This window comes from Triturus cristatus, chromosome 8, assembly GCF_964204655.1.
Source record: "Triturus cristatus chromosome 8, aTriCri1.1, whole genome shotgun sequence".
Lineage (NCBI taxonomy): Eukaryota > Metazoa > Chordata > Amphibia > Caudata > Salamandridae > Triturus > Triturus cristatus.
The window spans coordinates 1,277,636,914-1,277,659,408 of NC_140591.1; the positions used below are offsets into that span (position 1 = coordinate 1,277,636,914).

General features: G+C 43.5%; 1 protein-coding gene across 1 annotated transcript in view; it reads right to left on the bottom strand.

Annotated features, from left to right (window-relative positions):
• The window catches only part of C8H3orf52 (chromosome 8 C3orf52 homolog), a 162,497-nt gene that overhangs the window by 69,146 nt on the left and 70,856 nt on the right, over nt 1–22,495 (bottom strand). Inside the window, exon 3 of the mRNA XM_085623003.1 lies at nt 3,732–3,855. Coding sequence (XP_085479129.1) covers nt 3,732–3,855 — 124 coding nt within the window. The remainder of the gene's footprint in view (nt 1–3,731; nt 3,856–22,495) is intronic.

Here is a 22,495-nt window from a genome sequence, read left to right on the forward strand (position 1 = left end):
GAACAGAATCCTAACTTGTATTGCTTTAATCCATGAGGTGGCGTTGTCTAATTGATTTCAGGATGTGATGCACACTGGACTAAAAGTCAAGAAATAACTTTAGTCAAAATAAAGATACATTTTTACAAATGTGAACATATAGGTATAACGGGCCAGATGTAGGACCCTTTCATTTAGTGCCTCACAATGAGTCGCAAATTGCGAGGCGCTAAATGAAATGTACAACAGTGTTATTACACTGTTTTGCGATTCCCAATGGGCTCGAAAAATGCGAGGCTCATTAATATTAATGAGCCTCGCGCAATTTGCGAGCCCATTGGGAATGTCAGCCCTCCCAGGGATGGTGGCCTGTTGGGCTCAGCAGATCACCATGTCTGGGACTGCTTTTTAATAAAGCAGCTTTTTTTTTTTTTTAAATGCAGCCCGTTTTCCTTAAAGGAAAACGGGATGCAGAAATAATATGTTTTTGTTTAATTTTTTAAGGGCAGGCAGTTGTCCCTGGGACCACTGCCTGCCCTTAAAAAATATTTTTAGATCAGTCACAAAGTGGAAGGTGTCCCCTGGGGACCTCTTCCAAATTACGACTGCATTACCACCCTCTTGAAGAGGGTGGTAATTTGCGAGTGTTTTGCGACTTCAATTGCGGTCACAAAACATTCAACATTCACACATAGCATTGCGGACGGAATTAGGAAGGGAGCCCCCCTTCCTAATTCCAAATAGCAAAAATAAATTGTGACTCGCTATTTACGAATTGTACATGGCCAACAGTGATTTTGCACGCGCAAACGGGATCGCAAACCCATTTGCGCATGCATAATCATCTTGAACATCTGGCCCTACATCTCTTCACACATTACCACATACCCCTCCTTACCAATTCCATCCTGGTAGATTACATTGGAGAACCATGGGGTCATTTTTTCTGTGTATCGGATTCTATCATGAAAAGAAATATAAACATATATACACAACACCCTGCTTTAAGTCTAACCATCTCTAATATGGCCAGCACACTTGGATTTCTATTCCTCACATATGCACAGCCCGTAATCTTTTCAATGAGATACTGGCCCTGTGACAAAGTTTTTGTATATCAATTGCCTGCGACAGAAACATATGAGCCCTCTTGCCTCACTAGGAACACCTGTTCATAGGCCAAACACCCGAACATCGGGAGCTGAATTTATGGCCGCCACCGTGAACCAGCAACACCAGCAACACTATAGCCGCTTCACATGACCGCCACTACATGTTGGCGGTCACGGCTCTGCACAACAAGACTGATCGCAGCTGGGGAAACAGCAGTGTATTTAATGGCACCCCTACCCAGGCTGCAGGCACCTCCGGTCGAGCAGCATGCAGAGTAGATGAATATACTGGACTCCGCAATCATCAAAGTAAGTGTTTTACCCTCCAAGGGAACCAAACACTTCTCCACGGGACGCCCGCTTCGACTTTTGATTTTTTGTCCTATACTCAACTTTTTAGAATTTCCACCACAGCTCAGAGGCAGTCATCTGCTTTCGACCCAAGGTGCAAAACTTCCTTCATTGTAGGGCAAGATAATATCCCTACCCTTACCTTGGTTCACCTTATAAGTGTTTTGTGTGCCTGTGTCTGTTTTCTTAAAGCCTTTTTATATTGTCAAAATACACAGACTGTCACTTGACAAAATAACTGGGATGTGTTACACCACGATATGCACCACAGGAGTCATGCATTTCACTCCTAGCATGCTTTTATTTATGCATTACACATCAATGCCATTGAGCAATCCCTGTGACAGCATCACAGTGTGTGTGCAAACTTTTACAAAAGAACATCAGATGTTCATGCTTGTTTTATTTTTCAGGCTGGATTGGTACCCCATTTGGGGTTTACAATGTAGGTACCTGCTTGACTCATTGAAGTATTTGCTTGACTCACCTCCTTACTTAGTCTCTTTACGGTAATCGTTAGATACCAGAAATCTACGCACAGAACACTGATTACGGATAGGGATACCTATAATAATTTATAGTTTTCTGGTCCTGAGGAAACACCACGGATCCCTCCTGAACCCTTGAGACGTGAAACATGCTGACCAACACATATTGATAGATTGCCATTCTTCATAATTAGAAGCACAATTTACACACAAATCTTTACTCATACCAGGAGGGCCCTTGATTAAATATATCTATTGGTACCCCTTAGGTAGTTTTAATCCACCATTTCACTTACCCTACACACCCGTACTCACCATGGTGGCTGTATTTAAAAGACCTCCGCCAAAGAGCCCCCTTGCGGGGCCCTTTGGGGTATTGCAGCGCCGACTCCACAAGGAGCTAAGCCCGATGATGAAGCATGAAACCCTCACAGGTGTATGAGGGCACTTCTTCCTAAAAAGAAAGTACCCCTCTGCCATTGACCATCCTGATGCACACTTTTTTTTCCTAAGGAACAGATACCCTCTAGTGTTTTTATGCAAATGTGAAGCCTCATACAAAGACTGTGACATTACAGATCAGGTCAATTTGGACACAGATATGAGAGAAAGAAAAACTGTACTGCGCTTCAGTGCAAGTCTATTGTAGACGGATTATAAAAAGAGGAAATTACAAACAGACGGTTTGAGCTGTATCCCTGTGCTGAACTGGAAATGTTTACTGGGGAAAGCAAATGTTGGCCATTGTTTTTCACTGAGTGAATAGGCAGAGCCTATTCAATTTGCCCATTTGCTTTTACAGAAACTTGTAACAGAATATTGGAATTCTGAGAGCTTCACTTAAGGCAAAGGATTGACTGCAAGAAGTAAATACTGCTACAGGCCCTTTGTCATCAAAACGTCAATGACTCCCACAGCGTCTCATAGGCGCTGGAAGTAGGGGTGCTTGGGGTGCCACAGTATCAAAACAAATCAAGACACATTACTTGGTGATGTACAAATGATAGATATTTGCTGAAACCCAATTTCCATACTTTATGGTTTGTCCCCTTTATAGTTTTATTAGTAAAACTGCATGTCAGTGCAATTTTTGTGGCCGTTTCAGTGGAAAATGTGCTGTCAGTAAATTACAGAGTGCTACCACACCATTCTTTAGTAATATATTTCCCACAGTGAGCTCCAGAACGCAACATCGGCTACATACTACACCAAGATCACTTTTTTTGCAGAATTGGCGGGCGTGGGTTATTTGCTATATTTATTCTTTGTGTGACGCTTGGATTGTTCACAAACCCTATGACTTCACTGATGTAACATTGATGGCAGCAAACCCACTCCGAAAATTGCTCCAGCACCCCTGCAGCGCCTGCTTCTCCCTCATTTTGGTATCTACTCATGAAGTGTGGATTTTGTAGAACAGCAATAAGTAGAGGATGCAGTCGAGGAAAAAGACAGGAGTATTTTTGGTAGGTAACTTATACTATAGTAATAACCTGGAATTTGGGGTTTGCGCTGTTGTAATACATGTGTGAATATATATAAATTAGAATGCTTCTTTAAAAAAATGTTTTATTCGGTTACAATTATTATTACTGTGGGTCAAAAACGTGAAAAGATCTAGGCACGTGTGTTGGGTACACAAAGGCATGCATTCACACACACACATACACAAACACAGAGAAACACAGACAAAGTAAGGTAGTGAAAAGATTACGACTCTTCATTTCATTTCAGCCTTTACCTGCAGCATCAGGATATTCTTCAAAGAACTGTAAGTTCTGAAGCGTTGCAAAGTACTTACTTGAATACATAATTAAACTGATGACAATTACAAAGATGACGGTTAAAAATACAGATGCAGTGGCCATCCAGAGGGTACATTTCCGATAGACAGGTTTAGTACACAAAGTCCGTATATCTTGCCTCTAAGAATGAAGAAAGGAAACCAATTTAACGTTTTGCGATTTAAATGCTTCATGGCATCAATACTTCATATTTTATAAGAATAACAGTGCATGAAATACTGATATTTCTGTAATGTTTGAATATTTTGGAGTGCCATATTGCTTAGCATGATAAAACGTTACGTCCCATACTTAAATGAATTACATTACATTACATTTCGACTGGAAATATATAGTTTGCAGCATCTGTTCAGTCTATCAAGCAAATCTATCTATCCATCCATCCATCCATCCATCCATCCATCCATCCATCCATCCATCTATCTATCTATCTATCTATCTATCTATCTATCTATCTATCTATCTATCTATCTATCCATCCATCCATCCATCCATCCATCCATCCATCCATCCATCCATCCATCCATCCATCCATCCATCCATCCATCCATCCATCCATCCATCCATCCATCCATCCATCCATCCATCCATCCATCCATCCATCCATCCATCCATCCATCTATCTATCTATCTATCTATCTATCTATCTATCTATCTATCTATCTTCATGTTTACCTGTCTGTCTGTCTATCTGTCTGTCTGTCTGTCTATCTATCTGTTTATCTATCTTACATAAAAAATGTACCTTTTAAAAAAACGCCGCAATGACTTAAGCTTCAGTTCAACGTGGAGAAGCACAAAATGATGCTCTGATACTTCTCCTTGCCTACTGAGCACCTGTGGCTAGCGTGGGGCAGAGGAGATTTCGTCAGCCAGATCCCACCCTTAAAGCCAGAGTTAGATTGTCCTCACGTATGTAGAAAAGCTGCCACAAAGGTCACCATGTTGTGTAGTTGGTGGACGCTACACTGAACAAAATGCCTCTCTTGAGAAGAATTGTGTGATCAGCCGTAAATGTTCTATAATTCATTCAGGTTACAAAATAACAAGAGCACCATAAACAAAAATTTTGAAATAAATATGCCTCAAATGGAAAAAAGGATTACATCTAATGATTAAAAAGGCTCCATAAACTAGAACTGGTTTAGTAGCGCAGGCGTCACACATTTTAAGGGCTAGCAAAGAGAAATCAATAGAAACCAACTGGAAGCTATAAAGTTAATGTTACCCAAGGGTGCACTGTTTACAGTTTCAAAATTCTTTGCGGTAGGCCGGTGATGGTACGAGGTTGAAGAGAGGCTGCTGATTCAACCCTTGCTAATGTTCTATGGAGGACTAGTATTTAGGCATAATGTTGCTGGGGCCAGAAAAGGGTGAGCGGGTTGTCTGGCGAACAGTTTTACCTTCACCCTTAGAAGAATTTTTGGAGGTTGAAATCCTTTAGTGGGCCAAGGCTAGAAGCCAATGCTGGAACTGGATTTCACAAAGGTAGACATCTCGTTTTCATGGTCTCAAAGTAACTTTTCGATCATCCTACTCATCTGCTCCAAGTAAGACAAACTCGGGAAAAGCAGCCACTGAGGCTTAGCATCTTGTCCCAAGCCACAAAGGCTAATTGTCTTATTTTCTGGTGCCCAAATTGTCTACAGCAGTAGCGGTCCGTGGAGGGAGTTCCGTGGGGCGGTAAGGCGGGGCGGGGGATGGGCAGGGTGGGGCAAAATGCGATGCAGCGCTTGCAAAGGAATTCGTTTTATTTATTTAAATGTGTACTTACCTCCGTTCATCTATATTCCGGTGTTTACATTTCCCCACCCTGCCCCTCCCCTGCCCCGCCTCACCGCCCCACGGAACTCCCTCCACGGACCGCTACTGGTCTACAGACATTCCAGGAGTGTTCCATGGGTACCCCGTAACTGGCCCAGTTGGATTTCTTGACAATTACACAGCTGACCCTGTTCCTTTGGAATCTTACTTCTTTGCAACCAATCTTCCACTAATTCACAGCAGTAGACACTCCTGCATAAGCTCTGATCCCCTTTCAACCTTGCTTGTCTCTCAGAGTGGAATTTGGTGTTCAAGATTATAAAAGAAAGCTTGATCAGTCAATAGGCCTTCCTTAGGCATAAAGGAATTCAATACCACTGTCTTGATTTTCTTATCATCCTGGATTTCATGAGCTTTGCTAAAAGTCAGCCTATGCCAGAACTTTCCTGAACAGTGGTGGTGCGGGGTGGGGTGCGGTGTAAAGGTGTCTTTGAGATCCCTTCCTGCCACGGAATTCCTTGGAGTTGTTTCCATTACATGTTACAAAAGGAATAAGGCTTCTTTGTGTGGGTCTGCGGCCTTACCTACTCTATCCTATTCCAGGTGTTTATTAAATATAAGGAAATGCTGACCTGTCAGTCCTTGGTGTGTCTATTCATTTAATCACCAACATTGTGCCCCAATGGAATGCTGCCATGCAGGAGCAGGCCAGAGAGACAGGAAGATCATTGTTTCTGGGAGCTTTCTATTTGTGAGCCATTTGCATTTTTCCCACCTAATTCCCAGGCTGGGAAGATGAGTCAAAAAGTAATCACTGGTGCTCTGTAAGATTATAATCAGTAGTAGTTTTGGAAAACTGGTTTTCAATTCGATTTAAGGAACACAGGTAGCAACATTTCTGTAAGTCAATAATGTGATATTTGCAATAAAAGGAATTTTCATCAAAGTATTTTTTGTCCCTAATTAGTAAACTATGGAGAGGGTGGGGTATGTAGCTGCTTTCAAGCTAAACTTTCACACGTATTTGTTCACGCTATATAAGTTTGTCATTCATTTAATCATTCATTCACGAATGGCATTTGAAAATTGCTCAGAGCTATATATTAGATGTTGACCAAAGTGCACTTCCGGCCAAGTTTTGCTTTGACACAGATAAGGAAGCACAGCATCTATCCTTTTTTTTAAATCTTAGAACCATGCATCTGAGTCTTGCTGCTTCTAGGCACACCTACAGCTGACTACTTAATGTCAGACCTATAAGTAATCACTCTCCTTCATGCCAGGATCAGAAAGATTCAGACGAAACTCAAACAAAATTGTTACTAGCAACATGCATCAGGTGGAAGAATAGAACAGTGATAGGTCTATGAAGAGGTGGAGGGCAGCTTGTGGATACTCGGGCATACAATACTGTGAGACACTGAAGACACGCAGGTCAAGTAGGAGATACCACAAGAAAGGTTCCAGGTCTGCATAAGAAGAATCAGCATGAGGGTGCTTGCCTTTCAGCTTCTTGTGTGCTGTAAGTTTCCCAGCTGGATTTCTCCGTCCTGCACATTTGTTTTGTAGAGGTCCTTGGTTTTCCTCATGTTCAGGGCCTCAAATGGTATTTCTTTTGTACAAGGAATATTGCTACGATGCCCTACGTCAAAACAAAAGGGAAGGAATGCACCATATATATGGGATGCGGCGCATTCCTGTCCTTTTCCCCGGCACACAATAGGCTGCCATTCAGCAACGCAGGTGCAAGGGTGCCTGCGTTGCGGGACTGATTGATTTTGTGTAGGAAGGGACACCTTATGCGATTTCTCTATCTTTCTGTGCTGCAGAATGCAGCACACATAGAAAAAGGAAAAAAACAAGGAAAAATGAAAATCTTCTCCTCTTTGCACCTCCCTAACGCCACCCCTGGGGTAGCGCTAGATTCTGATGCATTCCCAGGTTTACGACTTCTTGTAAATCTGAGAATGCTTCAGATTCCCTGGGTGTTGCATGAGAATGCCCCAGCAACACCAATGGAATGCCCCTTTCATGCAGTTTTCTGCATGAAAGGGGCACATATTTAGAAGGCCATGAAAAGCCACGTAAAGTGGCTTTACATTGCCTTGTAAATATTCCGGGGCATATTGCGCCACAAAGTAATGTTACGGTGCGCAAGGGGACTCAAAAATGAAGCCCTTAATATTTTATGCTGAGGTGTTCAGTTCTCCTGTGATGGCTGTGCCCTGGTTAAACTTGAGCTCGGCAGCCTCTGTACCTGTGGAGAAGCAGGCGAAATCTAAAAGAATCTTGTGCTATATATACACTGGGTTGGGGAACTGATTAACTATCTATAATCCTGTGGTCTGGTATGTTTTGCACTAATATGGCCTTAGGTTCTTATGCAATCCCTCATTTGACAAAACATTCCGACCAGCCACAATACCTCCTTAGTTCAGAATAGGTCTTTCTATTTACATCCCTTTCCTTTGGTTATAGACTTGGGAATGGGGTCATATTTATGTTTCTTGCGCATAAAGGTAGGAATTTTGGGACTGACATCAGTGGATATCCGTGCAGGTCCTAATCCCAACAAGATCTACCATAGGAATGTCATAAATAGGTATATTTTCACATTCCAACACTGAGACTCTCTCTCAGTGTAGCATGGCTACATTTTATTCCATATACTGGGTTTCAGTCCCACATATGTGTGTTGAAAGCTTTGCAGTGGTCTCCATGTGGTATTCCCCTTTTATGCCACTTGAACAGTTTGCACACACTCAAAAGACAGATATGTTAGTTCGCCCAAATTAGCTACCACGTTTTATAGGGAAATCATATCTAGTCTGAGTTGATTTCCAGCCACTCACTGCCTAGATGGGTAAGACAGCAACAATCTAGGTCAATAAAAATAACAAAATCTGGTGGAAACATAAGAAAAAGTCATTTTTTCTCCAACTTGGTAGATGGCTCCTTTTCATACAGTAATGGTAACTTGTTTTTTTACCCCTGATACAGAACCGTACGAAGTGTGCAGCCCTATCAAGGATGCTGATTTCTGCTTTAAGTTACTTTTGGCGTCCTTTGTTGAAGAAGACCAAGTCTCAGAAAGAGGTGAACATTACCACACCATGCTTAATGGTTGCAACTTTTAGGATGGTAGTCTCTGCATGACACTGAGAGCCTGCCATGTTTCACTTTAGGCTGCTTAGCCAAATCAAGAGTCTGTAATAAGGGTCTATTAGAGGAAACCTACAATGCCACTTTGGCTGCTTGGATGTCCTGCAACTGCACCAAAGTCAGCTGAGGAAATCATCAGTGTTATCTGCAAGTAGTGAATCTACATCAAAAGAAACCCATAATGCATCTCAAGTGCATAGTTTTAGGATGGAGGTGTTTGGCTGCGCCTCTGCCTCAAGATGCTGCTGTGACTCTTAGGTCCAGTTTAATGACATCCAGGAACAGTATGTGATATTGATGACACATGATAGAACCGCAGGGATTGGACCATATCAGTGTGATAAATAGCACACAAATATGATTACTGCCCTGAAAATAAGGCATAAATTACAGAATTTGGTGCTTACTGCATTTTCCTCTGATAATGTTTGACAGGACTACCTGCTGAACAGTATTCAGGCGTGTGGCGCTTATCACTCAATCTGTAATTGCGATATCCGGAGTTACTGCACATATCACAGTTAATCGGGGCAACCGTAATTGGGCCATAGTATCCCAGGCTATTGCAGATAGCGCTGCAAACATCGGTGTAAAGTCACAATGTAGAGCTTCTCAGGCAGCTCACCAGTCCGCAAGAGAACTGCTATTTCCTATTGCGAACAGTGAGGAATAAAGTTGTCCAAGAACACAGCAACTTAAAAAAAATAGGATCAGGAGATGTGTCCCTCATTGAAGAGGTGTCAGCATTTTGAGGTACTGTCTTAGGAGGGCACACATACAAACACCATAGAGAAATCAGGAGTTCTTACACACATCCTTCTAGCTCATTCTGCCTTCATCTGCACTGTGTTCCTGTATAATGGACATCCTGGTCAAGTGCCTTATGCACTAAAGGGCTCATCCTAGAACTAGAGATGATGATATCAGACCACAATGCTTGAATCATAAGACATGTATGGAAAGGAAAGGATAGTGAATGTATTGAACAATATCCAAGTTGAACTGCAAGAGTGTAACACATCAAACAATTTTAGAAAGTTTTAAAATGACCCTAAATAAATAGTTCAGTGCAGGAAGTGTGACAGGATCAACTAAAGAAAATGTAGCTCCCGTGTATTGAGTATAAGCCTGGATATAGACTTGGCTTGCTCCACTTGCAGAAACAATGTGTCAATAAGCCGCCCTCAAAAAATCTTTTGGTGGAAGTTTCATTGATATTTTGGATTAGACCAGCAGACTCTATACATAGAGAAGGGCAATAGAATTGACTCCCTCAGCTATTACCTTGCTGGCAATATCATGTACATTTTGAGTCATCCCACAGGACAGTCATTCAGTGAAGTCATGCCAGTCAACAGGAGTGGCAGCATTTTTCCTCTTTTCACATTGAGGAGGAGCAATGAGGTCCATCTCCAGTCACCACCACTGTGTCACGGAACACCAGCAACTCCAGAGTACTGTTGTGTGTGACACAAGTGGGAAGATGAAGATTGGAGAGTGGCCCAGCACATGGAGGATTACTGCAACATCATCTATGGTGCTTGTTGTATTCCTGAGTTTAGTATCCAGATAAACAGAAGTTACCATCTTTCTACCAGTGAGTGTGAGCTGGAGCCTGCTTTGCCAATGTGATCTCACTTCAGCACATGTGTTTCTCCTCCTTTCCAGCCCTGCTGTTAAGAATTTGCTCTTCACATGTAGGAAGGTAAATGAGGGCAGTGCAGAGCATGTACTTATTGCACACATTTCTTTATTGGTCTGCTTTCAGCTTTTATACCTGGGCTCTGTGCTTCCACTAAATATCACTAGCAGTATATATCACTATACATATAGCAGGTAACTGCACGAAATGCTTTGTGTGCGAAGTAACAGAATTTAAGTTTCAGCCATTGTGCTGTATTTACTAACTGAAGTTATTGAAGTATTATTATTGTTCTTTTTTTTTCTTTTTTGGAACATGTCTACAGCAAGCATGTGACAAACTCCTCCGTTTTAAAATGATTAGGTGAACCGATCATTCTATGGAAATAAAAGGTGCACCATTCTGAATCATATCATATAGCAAATGAGGAGAAATGTGTTAGCCACTATGAAAACAACATGTTTTATTAAACAATTTCGTGGTGCGAGGAAGAAAGGTTTTTGAGAAACTACAAGACCAACATAAAGTTGGAAGAGAGGGACAAAATGCTCAATTGGATGCTTATCAAATTGCTCTGAGAAAACTAGAAAATCAATTTGGATAGATCATTTTTAGCCAGGGTTCAAGGTTACAATGAATAGGTAGACGCATATATAGCTCTTTTGAAAAGGGACTTGCAAAATTTAAATTTTGGAGCTTTGTGTAATTTTCTTATCTCAGAGCAACTAGTATGATGTAAAAGCAATGCACATACAAGATAAACTATTATCTAAAAATCCAAATTTAAAAGACCCAGCATATATAGCCAGCATAATAGAGTGCACACCGTAGTGAGTAAAAGAGAGTTAAAGACTTCAAGAAAGATAAATATTGGTACAGTAATGCAGGCAACACTGATTCCAAAATGTCCCAATTTAAAGAATGGAACAAATGCTACGGATGTGGTATTAAGAACCATTTGGCAAATAACAGCAACTGTCGGGCAAGGAATGCTATGTGTCACAAGTGTGGCAAGAAAGGCCACTTTGCATGTGTATATAGAGATTGTGTTAGCAAAAGTATCAACATGGTTTGAACAATGTGAAAAAGAAGAAAGGAAACTGATGTTTCAAATACTTGAAAATTATGACATAGAAAACGTCCTTGTGACATTATGTTGGATTGAAGAATAGTTACAGGTTTTGCTGATTCTTCTCCCTCTATACGTTACTAAACAGTCAAACCTTTTCTCAATTATTCTGTGACAATTTCCTTGAGTTAGAACATCCAGATATCAAACAGTGGGGCTAGAATGGTGAACCAATATCCATGAAAGTAATGGTTCAAATGAAAATTTCATTCAAGAGGAGGTCTACAGCATGCAAAGTATACATAGCAGAAACCTGATCTATCTTGTTAAGGGGAGACACCAACAAGATCCTGTATTACCAGTTCACAAATCATTTTATGGGAAGGAGGTAGGTGTTGGTAATGATTTTCCATAGGTATGAACTGATCAATTTGGGTTGTTATCTGGATAACACCATTGCATCAAGTTAAAATCTAATGCAAAACATGTGGGACACAAGGTTCGTCATATTCCACATTTAATGTATGAACCCCTCAGATTAAACAGGCTGTTTCAACAAGGTATAGTTGAACCCATTTACGGTTCAGAATGGTTGGCCTCATAACTTCCTAATCCATTGGTTCTGATATCAGGCTGTGCGTGGATCTTCGAGATTTAAATAACCAAATTAAGGTAGAAAAATATCCATTACTGAGAATACAAGATATGCTGAGTCTAGTCAAGGATAGATATTTGATGGCTTGCCGTATTTCTTCCTTGGGTGGTCTGCTACAGTCAATTGGCTAGTCTCTGTCGACTGGCTGTCTACCTGGTGGAGACTGCGGCACTGGCTGGTTCAGCAGGTCTTCTAAGAGCTCCGCCCATCTTTGTTGTTGGCCTTCATTACCCATGATTATCTTCCCAGCTTTGTCTTTAACAGGACTTTTTGGCTAGCTGTATCTGCTGGAGAATTTCCTCTTTATATCATAGAGTTCCTTCAAGTTTCTATGGCTTGCTGCTTTCTGGACCCGTATTGAACCCCAGGGGCGCAACGAGCATATACATCTGCTTTGAGTGTCCCCGGGGCACAATGGCATTATAGAAGGAGCCGCAGAGGTTTGTGCATCCCATTCTTCAATACAGTTAGCGCTGGTGCACATGTTGCACCAGCGATATTATGCATGGGGATGTGCCCCATGCATATGAGGGAATCACTTTGCCTCTGTGCCCACACTGAATTACCGACGCCGGCGCAGAGGCAAACATGCCCTTAAGAGGCACACTTTCAGTGCACCACAAAAATATGTCTCACTTACAGTGTGTCTTCAAAAGGCAGCTGTATGGGGTTGGGGGAGAAACAGAGTCCCATGGACCCCTCAGACATCCCACTGCAGCCGTCCACAAGGGGATCTCTAATCCCCTTAAAGTGTTCCGCCTGCACAGCAAAACATGGAGCAGCTTTTAAACAGCTGCTCCATATTTCACTTGAATGTGCTGCTTCCAGGGTAGCATGAGTTTGCGACTGCCTTTGGTGCAGCATATTCTTTCTAGTATGGTGCACTTTCCTTGTTTGTGCAGGGTGCATATTTTGGAAGGTGCGCCATGGTGCAAACAACAAAAGTGCACCCTATTCGTAATAGGGTGCCTGGGCATCTGTGACAAGGCCATCGATGAATCTTCGCTTGTCTGCTCTTAAGTTTCTCTTTGCTTCATTGTTGGGTCAGGTGTCCTTGCCCTGAGCGTTCGCTTTTTCTGCTTTTGTTCAGCTGGTGTTGACTGAAGCTTTCTTTTCCTTTCTCTCTTCTTCTGAGAAATGGTAAGGTAGTGGAACCTGATAACATTCCTGCGAAGGCACTGAAGGCAGACAATTGAACATCAGTAGACATTCTCAAACCCCTGTTTGGAAGGATCTGGGAAGAGAAAAAGGTGCCATCAGACTTCAAGGAGGGATATCTCATCAAAATCCACAAGAAAGGAGACCAAAGTAACTGCGCAAACTACTGTGGGATAACTCTTTTATCAGCCCCAGGCAAAGTGTTCAAGAGAGTTATCCTCTACAGAATGAAGGAACAAGTTGAGGCACAGTTGAGAGACCAGCAAGCCGGCTTCCACAAAGATAGATCTTCACAGACCAGATGGTAACACTGCACATCATCAGTGAGCAGTCGATGGAATGGAACTCCCCCCTCTCTATGTAAATTTCAATGACTATGAAAAGGCATTCAACAGCATGGACAGATAGACCCTTTGGGAACTCCTCCCCCACTACGGTGTGCAATATAAACTCATAAGAACCATCAGGAACTCTTACAAGGAAATGACCTGCAAGATAGTCCATGGATGATAACTCACAGAAGCCTTCTAAGTGAGGACGGGAATCCACCAGGGTTGTTTGCTCTCGCCTTTTCTTTTCCCGCTGGCCATAGACTGGATCATGAAGATATCCACAGCAGGAGCAGGAAGAAGAAATGGGATCCAGTGGACACCTTGGACGCAGCTTACCCACCTGGACTTTGCAGACGACCTGGGCCTACTCTCTCATACCCATCAACAGACGCTAGGGAAGACCGACAATGTGGCAGCCACATCAGCACAACTTAGCCTCAACATCCACAGGGAAAAAATCAAGATCCTGAAGGCTAACACACCCAGCACAGTTGCAGTCACTTTTGCAGGTGATGCACTGGAAGGGGTTGAGGCCTTTACCTACCTGGGCAGTATCATAAACAAGCAGCGCGTCACAGATGCCGGCATCAAGGCAAGAATCGGCAAAGTAAGGGCTACCTTATTTCAGCTAAAGAAGAGCTGGGGCTCCAAGAAACTAACAGGGCAAACCAAGATCACGCTTATTAAAACCAACGTAAAATTGGCCCTTCTGTATGAAGCAGAAACCTGGAAGACAACAGTGACCACCACCAACAAAGTCAATACCTTCATCAACACCTGTCTGAGAAATATCCTCCAAATCTGCTAGCCAAACTCCCTCAGCAACAACAACCTATGGCAGCAGACTTCCCAACACTCTGTCCATTAAAAAATCATGAAAAGATGCTGTGGCCGGATAGGTCACACCCCCTTCAAGCCCGTGTCAAACAACACCAGGCAAGCCCTGACCTGGAACCTTTACGGAAAAAGGAAAAGAGGAAGCCCAAGAAACACCTGGTATGAGGGCTTGAGGCTGACTGCAAGGAAATGGGCTACACCTGGGGTCAGATTGAAAGAAAAGCCCAAGACAGAGATGGCTGGAGAGTCCTGGTGGATGGCCTATGGCCTAAGAGGGGTAGTAGGCCTAAATAGGCAAGTCAAGGATACTTCTTGTGTTAGTGTACTTGACTTAGCCTCAGCACACCCTCAAGTGTAGAAATGCATCTGGTTCACATTGACTGATATAGTATATAACTACACTTGGTGCATGCAGGTACATTACAATGTTTGTTGGGCTTACTTCAGCAGCTGCCTTTTTTCAATGGATCATGCAGAACATATTACGTAGGGAACCCAGCGTCCTTTGTTATCAGAATGACATGCTTTGCTATGGTACCTTGGAAGAAGTCCAAAAACATACTCTTTGGTCAGTATTACAGAAATTAAAAAATGCAGGTATCAGAATTAGAAGGGAAAAGTGTTGCACTCATATAGCGTCAGTTGAATATTTAGGTCATACATCCTGTAATGGAACCAAGTCTAAGCTGAACCTGGTTAAGGCATTGATGAAAGCTCTTCCCGCCATCTGGTAAGGAAGAAAGTAATTCCTTTCTGGGATTTGCTGAGTTCATGCAAAGTTCGTAAAACATTACTCAGTCAAAGTAGAACTGAGAAAGGCACTTATTAGGAATGTAGTGCATTCTAATCGGTCATCCGAATGTAAAAAGGCCTTTGTGGGAGTAAAGGAGGATATTGCCTTACCTCTACCATTAACAACTTTGAGGCATAAAGAAGAATTATTCTGACCAATCAAGCAAGCAAAAAAGTGCTCATTCATAACGTGTTGTGAACAGGAAGGAACAAGTAGTGGTGTTTGCTTCCACATTAAAAGATGCAGAATCCACTTACTCTGTAATAGAGCGGGAAGCACTCTCATGTTACTAGCTAGTTAAACATTCTACGCTTTTCTTATGGTCAATCCCTTTAGTGATAAGGACAGACCACGAACCAATAACATATGTTTGCTCTTCCAAGAGTTAAGACCAAACCACCTCTGGGATTTTTGGACAGTAGTTAATGTTGGATGGATTTTACTTCAAGATAAAACGTTTACCAGGTTGTGAGAATGTAGCAGTCATTGCCTTTCTCATATGTTTTTAGATTCACAGAGTTATGACAAAGGTGTGATAGAAGATTATATACTTTCAGTTCATGTCAGGTGTGAAAGAAGGTGAATGGAAAAGTGTGTGAGGAATGACACTGAAGTAAAAGAACTTTGTGATGGAATCTATAAGGGTTGGCCTACAAAACATGGGGATACTTTTGATTGTTTAAAAGGTTAGTGAAATTTAAAAATGAACAGATGAAACAAACTAGACCCACCACCTGCAAGAAGAAGAAAGTCACTTAATCTGGCTCATGAGGGACATCTAGGAAGGAGCATGACTAAATCAAAACTCAGGGAATGTTACTGATAGCCTGGGTTACACTCTCAAGTTGAGAATAAAGTATTGTCTTGCTACAATTGTCCTGCAGTGACAAATTTAAAATTGTCAGAAAATTCCTTTCGCTTGTAGGGGTACCTGTTTATCCATGGGTTCAAGTAGCTTTGGACATAACTGGTTCCATAGACAGGAAGTGTTTCCCTAAAAATAATTACACTGGTACTCATTATCATTCCAATCAAGTCAAGTTGAAATGTGTATACAATGCAACCACTAATGTGAACACTGAGTTTCTTAAGGAAGTGTTTTATAACAAAGGCATACAGAAGATTCTTACTGCAGATAATGGAATTCACTTCACTTCAGACCTTCCAAAAGACTTCTTGAGGAACTTGTCCATTTGTCATCAAACGATTGCCTCATATTGTCCAAGGGCCAATTGTATAGTAGTGAGAAAGAACAGATGGTGAAAGAGTGAGTACAGAGAGTGTGTATGAATGGAAGACCAGATGAAGAGGCTTTACAAGAGATGATGTTAATCTACTATGCCAAACACTGCTACAGGTATCCCATATTCTTGTCCCTTAAGGGGAGGGGACCAGGCACCAAATTGTCACATATGTGGTTGAAAAGCTAGGAACCCTCTCAGACAACATTCTGATTTCATGTTTGCATTCCTTATAGATGTTTTTTATATATCATCCTCCTAATGCCCATCTGTGTAATGGGATTACGTGTGGGTCTACTTTCTCCCTCACCTTGCCTTTGGATGGCCATGTGTAGAATGTACTGGGTCAGAGCTGCCATAGATGCCGCACACCAAAGCACAAGCACCATTAGCTCAAGCTGAAATATTCATATTCATCTTGTGTGGAATCCCTCTGAGAAAAAGTGTTTTGTCAGCGAGTTCGACTATTTACGAAGTAAGCCAAAAACTCTACTGTAGGAATCTGGACACACGTGGTGTACACTTTAAAAGTTTCCCAGGTTGTGAGAATGTAGCAGTCATTGCCTTTCTCATATGTCTTTAGATTCACAGAGTTATGACAAAGGTGTGATAGAAGATTATATACTTTCAGTTCATGTCAGGTGTGAAAGAAGGTGAATGGAAAAGTGTGTGAGGAATGACACTGAAGTAAAAGAACTTTGTGATGGAATCTATAAGGGTTGGCCTACAAAACATGGGGATACTTTTGATTGTTTAAAAGGTTAGTGAAATTTAAAAATGAACAGATGAAACAAACTAGACCCACCACCTGCAAGAAGAAGAAAGTCACTTAATCTGGCTCATGAGGGACATCTAGGAAGGAGCATGACTAAATCAAAACTCAGGGAATGTTACTGATAGCCTGGGTTACACTCTCAAGTTGAGAATAAAGTATTGTCTTGCTACAATTGTCCTGCAGTGACAAATTTAAAATTGTCAGAAAATTCCTTTCGCTTGTAGGGGTACCTGTTTATCCATGGGTTCAAGTAGCTTTGGACATAACTGGTTCCATAGACAGGAAGTGTTTCCCTAAAAATAATTACACTGGTACTCATTATCATTCCAATCAAGTCAAGTTGAAATGTGTATACAATGCAACCACTAATGTGAACACTGAGTTTCTTAAGGAAGTGTTTTATAACAAAGGCATACAGAAGATTCTTACTGCAGATAATGGAATTCACTTCACTTCAGACCTTCCAAAAGACTTCTTGAGGAACTTGTCCATTTGTCATCAAACGATTGCCTCATATTGTCCAAGGGCCAATTGTATAGTAGTGAGAAAGAACAGATGGTGAAAGAGTGAGTACAGAGAGTGTGTATGAATGGAAGACCAGATGAAGAGGCTTTACAAGAGATGAAGTTAATCTACTATGCCAAACACTGCTACAGGTATCCCATATTCTTGTCCCTTAAGGGGAGGGGACCAGGCACCAAATTGTCACATATGTGGTTGAAAAGCTAGGAACCCTCTCAGACAACATTCTGATTTCATGTTTGCATTCCTTATAGATGTTTTTTATATATCATCCTCCTAATGCCCATCTGTGTAATGGGATTACGTGTGGGTCTACTTTCTCCCTCACCTTGCCTTTGGATGGCCATGTGTAGAATGTACTGGGTCAGAGCTGCCATAGATGCCGCACACCAAAGCACAAGCACCATTAGCTCAAGCTGAAATATTCATATTCATCTTGTGTGGAATCTCTCTGAGAAAAAGTGTTTTGTCAGCGAGTTCGACTATTTACGAAGTAAGCCAAGAACTCTACTGTAGGAATCTGGACACACGTGGTGTACACTTTAAAAGTTTCCTTGTAGCAAAAAACACATTTTTTCTTAAAGTGTTGAAAGGCAGTAATTGTACAAAAAGGTGCAGAGCCTTTCACAGTCATGTTTATTTTGTTATCATAGAGGTAAGTAGAATGTAGGCTTAAACAACAAGGAGGATGAAGGTATGTTTCACCCGTGTTTCCAAAAGCAATAGCGTTAATTACAGACAGACACAAATAACATGGTTAAATATTAGCACCATCTAATGTCATAGCTTATATATAGTGCTGTCATCAAAAGCAGTTTTATTTTAAGAATTGTTGTTCTACTATGAACATAGGAATAACCTCCCAACAAGCATTAACACATCCACTAGCTTTGGCTTTGTTGCTGTGCATTCACCGACACATTCACATATACATTGACACAGATTGCACATATTACTACATTTACCCCCCCCCACACACACAGACATTAATACGTCTACAGCCAACCCTACACAAACACAGCTGGACCTACCTTCACACAAGCCAAAAGACATACAACCACCAGAACATTCTGAACAACCAATAGGGAATCCGGGTATCATACATCTTAGACCACAATATTAAAGGTACATTTTAAAGGATTTCTTAAAAGGCAGAAGCAAGCCATAACATAATTGTTGTTCAGGTAAGGAGTTCCATAGTGTGTATGTATGGGTGGGAAAGGCTTGACTATACGCTCTTCTACCCTTTGCGTCTCAGGTTCAACCAAGAGATTTCTACCACTGGATAGCAGACGTCTGGGAAGTGATGAATCGTGTCAAGCAACTAGAAGGTGTTCCATACACTGACCAGTGCGCTAGGATCAGAACTTAACTTTCACTTAATAGTGGGCCTTAGTGATGGGCACATCACATATCGTGCTTGGTGCAGGCTGCTCTTAGTGTTTGATGCTCAGATGTGGTTGATAGGTAGAGGGAGTCCGCTGCTCACCTTTTTTCTTCCAGGCGCAGTTCAGCCTGTGTTTGCTCTCTGTCACATTCAGAGGAGCTGAGCCTAGGTGCAATTCCTTTTTGCAGAATGGGATTAAGGTGAGTGAACAGGATGTAGTCAGTATAGCACTGGCAAGGGGGCAAGCGGTACTGATCATTGCATCACGAAGAGTATTCTTCAAAAAGACACCAAGGTCTATCAATCTTCCATTTCACCATATAAACCCATATATCCATTCATGTATTTACTCATTTACCATTGATCCTTCAATGCACTTATCTATATCAATGAACTCACCTGTTCATCAAGTCATGCACTTACCTGCTCATTCATTCATACATTTATTCATTAACTCATCTATGCATGCGCTCAGTCACTAATGTATACATCTGTGGACGCACTCATCGATTCATTCACCTATTCACGTACTTTCTCACAAACAAAAATTCACTTTCACTTTCAGTTGCATACAATCATTGGCAAAACCATGAAGACTGGCCTTTTAAGTGAAAGTGCATCCTCGTTGATTTGTGATTTTGTGTGTGTGTGGTGTGGATTCGGGGTTGGTTGAATGCAAAAAAGAGCTAAAGGATAGGTGAATGAATAGATGGGTGAGAGTATGGATAAATGGATGTGACTGGTTGCATGAGTAGGTGAGAGAGAAAGAATATGTGAGCGAGTGACAGAGAGCCTCTATGTATGAATAGGTGAGTGAGAAAAGGGTTAAATCACTCGATAAACATATGAGTGTAAAGATAGATGAACGGGTAGGAAAATAAGTAAATGCATCAATGGTCACACACCTAATGGTGGCAGGAGGCCATTCTCTTTTGCTGCTGCTCACTCACTTATCAATTCACTCCCCTGTCCACGCGCCCAGTCACTCACCCATTCACCCATCCATGTACTCAGTCACACACTCATTGATCTATCCATACACTCAACGATTCTTTCATACACACATTGACTCATTCTCACTTTCACCCATCCACACAACCACACAAACACAAAATTCCCTATCAATGAAGAAGCACTTTCAGATACAAAAAGGCCAGAGCTTTGGCTTTATTGATGCTCATGACACCAATCAATCAATCAAGGACACTTATAAAGCGCGCTACCTACCCGTAGGGTCTCAAGGCGCTGGGGGGGGGGGGGGGTGCCGCTACTGCTCGAACAGCCAGGTCTTCAGCTTCTTCCTGAAGGAGAGGTGGTCTTGGGTCAGGCGCAGGTTGGTCGGGAGGGAGTTCCAGGTCTTGGCGGCCAGGTAGGAGAAGGACCTTCCTCCTGTAGTCGCTCTTCGGATGCGGGGGACGGCGGCGAGGGCGTGGGTGGCTGATCGGAGGTGGCGTTTGGGAGCGTAGAAGTTGACTCGGCTGTTGAGGTAGCTCGGGCCTTGGTCGTGTAGGGCTTTGTGTGCGTGGGTGAGGAGGCGGAAGGTGATTCTTTTGTTGACGGGGAGCCAGTGAAGGTCTCTCAGATGTCCGGAGATGTGGCTGGTTCGTGGGATGTCGAGGATGAGTCTGGCTGAGGCGTTCTGGATCCGCTGGAGTCTTTTCTGGAGCTTGGCGGTGGTACCGGCGTAGAGGGCGTTGCCGTAGTCCAGTCGGCTGGTGACGAGGGCCTGGGTGACAGTCTTCCTGGTCTCGGTGGGGATCCACCAGAAGATCTTCCGTAGCATGCGTAGGATGTTGAAGCACGCCGAGGAGACGTTGTTGACTTGCCTGGTCATGGAGAGGGAGGAGTCCAGGATGAAGCCCAGGTTGCGTGCATGGTCTGTCGGTTTGGGTGCGGTGCCCAGGGCGGGAGGCCACCAGGAGTCGTCCCAGGCGGAGGGTGAGGAGCCCAGGATGAGGACCTCCGTCTTGTCCGAGTTCAGTTTCAAGCGGCTGGTCGTCATCCACTCGGCTACCTCTTTCATCCCTTCGTGCAGGTTGGCTCTGGCGGCGGCGGGGTCGTTGGTCAGGGAGAGGATCAGCTGGGTGTCGTCGGCTTAGGAGATTATGCTGAGGTTGTGTTTGCGTACGATGGCCGCGAGGGGGCTCATGTAGACGTTGAAGAGGGTGGGGCTCAGAGATGATCCTTGAGGGACGCCGCAGATGACTTCGGAGGCCTCTGACTTGTACGGTGGTAGGCGGACTCTCTGTGTTCTTCCGTCGAGGAAGGAGATGATCCATTCCAGCGCCTTGTCCTGGATTCCGATGTTGCTGAGGCGCCGTACTAGGGTGCGGTGGCAGACCGTGTCGAATGCCGCGGAGAGGTCTAGGAGGATGAGGGCCGCTGTTTCTCCATTGTCCATCAGGGCTCGGATGTCATCGGTGGCGGCGATGAGGGCGGTCTCGGTGCTGTGATTGGCTCGGAAGCCGGACTGTGAGGGGTCGAGGGATCCGTTCGTCTCGAGGAAGGCGGCCATCTGCTTGTTGACTGTCTTCTCGATGACTTTGGCTGGAAACGGGAGGAGCGAGATGGGGCGGTAGTTCTTGAGGTCGGTGGGGTCCGCTGTTGGTTTCTTGAGTAGAGCGCTGAGTTCGGCGTGTTTCCAGCTCTCAGGGAAGATGGTGGTGTCGAAGGATGTGTTGATGATGTCTCGCAAGTGGGGTGCGATGACAGCGTCGGCCTTGTTGAAGACGTGGTGAGGGCAGGGGTCGGTCGGTGATCCGGAGTGGATGGAGTTCATCGTGCGGATGGTGTCTTCGGTGCTGATCGGGGTCCAGGCGTGGAGGGTGGCGGTGGGGGGTGGTTGTTCGGTCATGGTGTGCGTTGGTTGGTTGTTGAAGCTGTTGTGTATGTCCGCGATCTTGTTGTGGAAGTATGAAGCAAGGGAGTTGCAGAGGTCTTGCGATGGGGTGATGTCGTTGTTTCTTGCGCTGGGGTTGGAAAGCTCTTTCACGATGTTGAAGAGTTCCTTGCAGTTGTGTGCGTTGTTGTCCAGCCGGTCCTTGAATGCTGTTTTCTTGGCGGCGCGGATCAGCTGGTGGTGTTTCCGGGTGGCAAGTTTGAAGGAGGTCCTGTTGTCCGGTGTCGGTTCCCTTCTCCAGACTTTCTCGAGGGCTCGGCAGTTCTTCTTGGAGCTCTTGAGTTCGTAGGTGAACCATGGGGCCTTCTTGCTGCCGGGTCTGCTAGGCGGGGTCCTCAGTGGGGCGAGTTCGTCTGCGCAGTTGCTGATCCATTTCGTGAGGTTGTCGGCGGCCTGGCTGGGGTTCGCTGAGCTGGCAGGAGGGTGCTGGCTCAGGGAGGTGGCGAGCTGGTCTGCTGTGATCTTGTTCCAGCTTCTGCGGGCGGCCTGTTGCTGGTGTTGGTGGGTCGTCGTTCTCTTGAAGG